We start from the raw sequence: 5050 nt of genomic DNA, 5'->3' as shown, positions 1-5050 counted from the left end.
GTGTGTGTATGTGTATAATACTGTAGCTTAAACATCCCTGCTGAGTGTGTGAGTGAGTGAGAGAGTGTGCGTCTGTCCATGACTGCGTTACAATATGCAGCCTTGCCTCCTCCACTTGTGCTTGTCTCCTCGCCCCGCCTCCTGGCCCCTCCTCCGCGGAGAAAACGATAAAGTTTCCCAGCTGTCAGCCTAGCCACAACAACTTTTGAGAGACTGTTTTTCATTCACCATCCCAATTGCAAATGAGAAAAAGAGTTTACAATTGAGCTGTTGCAAGATATTGAAATATAATGCTGTTGTCAGTGACGTCATCATGACATATTACTTCCTGGTACGAGGAGACAAGCACAAGCGGAGGAGGCAAGGCCGCATATTGGAACGCACTCCATCACTCTTTAAACCTGTGCTGCGGTGGCAACTTCCTATAGTAGGGGTCCTGATGCTGCAGCTGCTGTTGCTGCTGCTGTTGCTGTAACTCCGAGTGCAGGTGATGTTGTTGGTGGTGGTGGTGCCCCCCCTGGTGGTGGGATTGGTGGTGCACCGACCCCTGGTGATCCAGCATGACCAGCGGCGTCTTCCTCCTCAGGCTCTCACGGCTGCGTCCGTCGAAGGGCATCTCCGGCTGGGGAGGGGGCGGCGGGGGCACGTCCTGTCGCTGGTGCTGGTGGTGGTGGTGGTGGTGTTGTTGTTGTTGGTGGTGGTGGTCTCCGCCACCGGACACCGAGCCCCCGGAGCTGGAACCGGGACGCTTGGATGATCCGCGGTCCCGGTAACTTTCTCCGCGGTTGAGGTCGTTCAGCTCGTACGCTTCACTGGAGTCGACGCCACCGCCCCCACCCATGCCGGGGGGGCCGGGGGCGGCTGCAGGATTCCCTCGCCACTCCCAGGGGTTGGTGTTGCTAGGCGGCGGGGGGTTAGCCTGGACGACGGGGTGGTGGGGGGCGTGCGCGTCCACGGTGACGATCCCCCCACCGCCGCTGGCGCCGGAGGATGGCGGAGCGCCGTCTCGGTCGGAGGTGGAGGGGGGGCGGTAAGGGGGGGAGTCGGTGCCCGCGGTGGAGGAGGAGGTGACGGAGGAGGAGGAGGCGGCCGAGCCGGTGTCGGAGGAGCGAGGGGAGGCGGAGCCGGACAGCAGGCCCTGCTGCTTGGACATGGCGATCACCTGAGATGACAGAAGATGACAAGAGATACATGACGTGCTACACAATAGCCCCTTTTCGACTAGCCCTGTTAGAACGGGGCTGTGCACTGCTGGGGCGTGGTTTCGCTTTCTTTTTGCATTTATTCCACCCATACACACCCATCATCAGCTCAAAACGGGGCTCAAACAGGGGCGATTATAGAATCGTGAAAGACGTGGTTCGAGGCGTGCGGAGCTCAGTTCCACTAGGCTACATGTTGCCTGTGTAAAGATTTACCGGCATGTGCAAACACCTATCCCCACCGCACTTTAAAAATCAACATCGCTTTTCTGTCGGCAGTTTTTACAGTAGACATAGAAAATTTGCTCAAGCAATTATCATGTTCTTTAAAGTAGCCTAACTCCAGTCCTTGGCCAAGGAGTTATATTATTAGCCTATTAGGCTATTATTTTAAAATCACGCTATTTCCAAAGCTCCACGCCTCCTCCTTGTGAGAAGTCGTTTTTTTTCTACCACCATGCAAAATAGGGCACACTAAAGTAGCCCTTTTCATTGCACATATCTTCATATAGGCCTACGAACCTGCAGAGGGATGGGGAATTTGCTGTTATCAAATTAAATGTAAAAATGAAAATTTCGAATGAAAAAGACAAGTGTGGTTTATTCGAGGCAACAAAGAACACAGCCATGACAAAAAAGATTTCCTCTCTATCCGGCTGGAGAACAACGCCATTGTTTACTTGAAGTGGCGACCGCTTAAAGTTAAATAACTTTGGATTTAAAGAACATAAACACGTGCCGTAAAAACCTGTAAAAAGCTAAGAATCTCAGCTTTTGAACAAACCCTAACACATGTCTGTAGGTCTAGGTTAAGGTGATCGCTGGCTGTTCGGAAAAAATGACGAGATAAAAAAAATGGTTGGAAAGCGCTATGTTTTCGCTTGAAACAGCGGCCGCTTAAAGTTATGTAACTTTGGATTGAAAGAACATAAAAACGTTCCGTGAAAACCTGCAAAAAGCTAAGAATCTCAGCCATCGAACAAGCCCTAACACATGTCTGTAGGTCTAGGTTAAGGAGATCGCTGTCTGTTCAAAAACAAAATGACGAGGTAAAAAAAAATGGTTGGAAAGCGCTATTTTTTCACTTGAAACAGCGGCCGCTTAAAGTTATATAACTTTGGATTGAAAGAACATAAAAACGTTCCGTAAAAACCTGTGGAAAGCTAAGATTCGCAGCTTTTGAACAAGCCCAAACACATGTCTATGGGTCTAAGAGAAGGAGATCGCTGGTTATATTTAGTCCTATATAGGTCCTATTGTTTAGATTAGGGCTTAGATTCACCATGGCGTGAAAACACGGTGTTGTCGCGGCTAGTTGCAGCAGCTGATCATACGGCCCAGTTCTAGTCCCTGTTGTATGGAAATGCGTGCGAGACAGCACCATCGACCCCCCGTCAAGTTTCATGAATATTTATAAAGCCCGCACCGGAACGCGGAACCCAATGGAAAAGATACTTATGTTAGGTAACGCTACTTACGTTACGTTATATTATGTGACGTTATGCTGTTATGCTACGTTATGCCTGTTGCGTGGACATGGCGATCACCTGAGATGACAAGAGATCACACAAGATACGTTACGTCACTCTATGTAATGTTACTTCACGCTATGTTACGCTTCATTATGCTACGTTATATTACGCTACACTATGTTACTTTAATTTATGTTACATTATGCAGCGTTAGGTTATGTAGTGCTACGTTAAGTGAAAGCCCACCTAGAAAACTTCTATTGTCATTGTGCACCAAGCCTTATGTTCCAAATGTTGTAGAGATACTCCTATGTCAAATTCACCGTACACAAAATATCCTGCCAAATACCGATACTTTTAAGGAATGAACAAGAAACATGTAAACATACATGTAGATATAGCCACATGACGACATGTACCTGCATAAGCCTCGGTTGTCCCGGAGCCCTGACCGCTGCGCCGCTCTTCTCCGTCAGGGATAGCCACTTGGCGCGCGTGCTGGCGCTCTTGGGGGACACCGGCGGGGGTGGGGGCCGCACGCCCATCTCCGCTCCGGGCATGTGGGGGTGCGGGATCTGAGGGGGCTGGGGCACCACAGGTGGCCGGGGGGGTAGGACCACACGGGCCCCGGCGGGGGGGTTGTTGGGGGATCGGACCACGGCCTGCTGCAGCGACGGGTAGAGGGAGGAGGTGGCCGTGTTCTCCTCCTCTGTGGGAGTGGTCTGGTCAGAGTCGTCGTCGCTCCCCTCCTCCTCCTACGATACAACATGATACGATACGATACGATATTATATGATATGATACGATACCATACGATATGATACTTAATTGTCAGTTTACACTGATATTCATTTTGTATCCCTGAGCAAGACTTGTTTAAGACAGGGAATAGAGTACACATAACATCACAAGACTATTGCACAACTGACAAAATCAGAACATGGGAACTTGGACTAGTAGCCCAGAGAACACAGGCCTCTAGATTAGCTCCAGCCAACCAGCCAAATGCTGGTTCATTTTCAGTTTGGCTGGTAGAAAAGACCAACTTACTAGTCGCTTGACCCATTACGGAGTGTGTTTGGCTACCGGGATTACGTAATATCTACGAGCCATTTTGGCTAGTGATGAAAAAAGTTAATTTAGAGTCCTACATACATACTACATACTGTACATTTACGTACCTCCACCTCCTCCTCCTCCTGCATACATTACATACCTCCTCCTCCTTCTCCTCCTCCTCCCCCTCTTCCTCCTCCTGCTCCTACTGCAAACATTACATACCTCCTCCTCCTCCTCCTCCTTCTGCATTCATTACATACCTCCTCCTCCTCATCCTCGTCCCCCTCTTCCTCCTGCTCCTGCAGCATACATTACATACCTCCTCCTCCTCCTCATCCTACTCCTCCTCTTCCTCCTGCTCCTGCTGCTGCATTCATTACATACCTCCTCCTCCTCCTCCTCCTCATCCTCCTCCCCCTCTTCCTCCTCCTGCTCCTACTGCAAACATTACATACCTCCTCCTCCTCCTCCTCCTACTGCAAACATTACATACCTCCTCCTCCTCCTCCTCCTCCTTCTGCATTCATTACATACCTCCTCCTCCTTCTCCTCCTCCTCCTCCTCCTCCTGCTCCTTCTGCATTCATTACATACCTCCTCCTCCTCCTCCTTCTCCTCCTCATCATCCTCCTTCTCCTCCTGCTGCATACATTTTACTTATCTCCTCCTCCTCCTCCTCTTCATCCTACATACATTACATACCTCCTCCTTCTCTTCAACCTCCTCTTCCTCCTGCTCCATATACTACATACCTCCTCCTCCTCCTTTTCCTCCAGCTGCATAGATTACATACCTCCTCCTCCTCCTCCTCCTCCTCCTGTTGCATACATTTTGCATATATCCACTTCCTCCTCATCCTCCTCCTCTTCCTCCTGCTGCATACATTACATACCTCCTCCTCCTCCTCCTCCTCCTCCTCCTCTTCCTCATCCCCCTGCTCCTCCTCCTCCTCCTCCTCCTCTTCCTCTTCCTCCTACTCCTGCTCCATACATTACATACCTCCTCCTCCTCCTCTTCCTCCTGTTCCATATATTACATACCTCCTCTTCCTCATCCTCCTCTTCTTCCTCCTGCTCCTGCTCCCGTTGCTGCTGTTGTTGCTGTTGCTGCAGCTCGTCTCTGATGCTCATGCCCCTCATCTCCATGCTCTTCTGCTTCCACTCGGACACCAGCTGCTGGGAGTGGAGCGCCTCCATGGGCAGGGGGACGGGCACGGGTACCGTCACCAGCCGCCGCTGCACCGGCACAGACACCTGTGGAGGATGGATTGGTATATTTACTAGTTACCAGTCCATCACCTGTCCTGTCTTGCACTTTA

At 50.5% G+C, this 5050-nt stretch overlaps 1 protein-coding gene across 1 annotated transcript in view; it reads right to left on the bottom strand.

The window, feature by feature from the left end:
- Positions 1 to 388: 388 nt before the first annotated feature.
- Positions 389 to 5050, bottom strand: part of plppr3b (phospholipid phosphatase related 3b) — a 31417-nt gene continuing 26755 nt past the window's right edge. The window contains exons 9-13 of the mRNA XM_063200374.1: positions 4773 to 4993; positions 4625 to 4651; positions 3094 to 3381; positions 722 to 1162; positions 389 to 622 (exon numbers count right to left, since the gene is read on the bottom strand). Of these exons, the coding sequence (XP_063056444.1) occupies positions 389 to 622; positions 722 to 1162; positions 3094 to 3381; positions 4625 to 4651; positions 4773 to 4993 (1211 nt within the window). The remainder of the gene's footprint in view (positions 623 to 721; positions 1163 to 3093; positions 3382 to 4624; positions 4652 to 4772; positions 4994 to 5050) is intronic.

This window comes from Engraulis encrasicolus, chromosome 6 (assembly GCF_034702125.1).
Source record: "Engraulis encrasicolus isolate BLACKSEA-1 chromosome 6, IST_EnEncr_1.0, whole genome shotgun sequence".
Classification (NCBI taxonomy): domain Eukaryota; kingdom Metazoa; phylum Chordata; class Actinopteri; order Clupeiformes; family Engraulidae; genus Engraulis; species Engraulis encrasicolus.
This window is presented reverse-complemented; position numbering and strand designations above follow the sequence as displayed.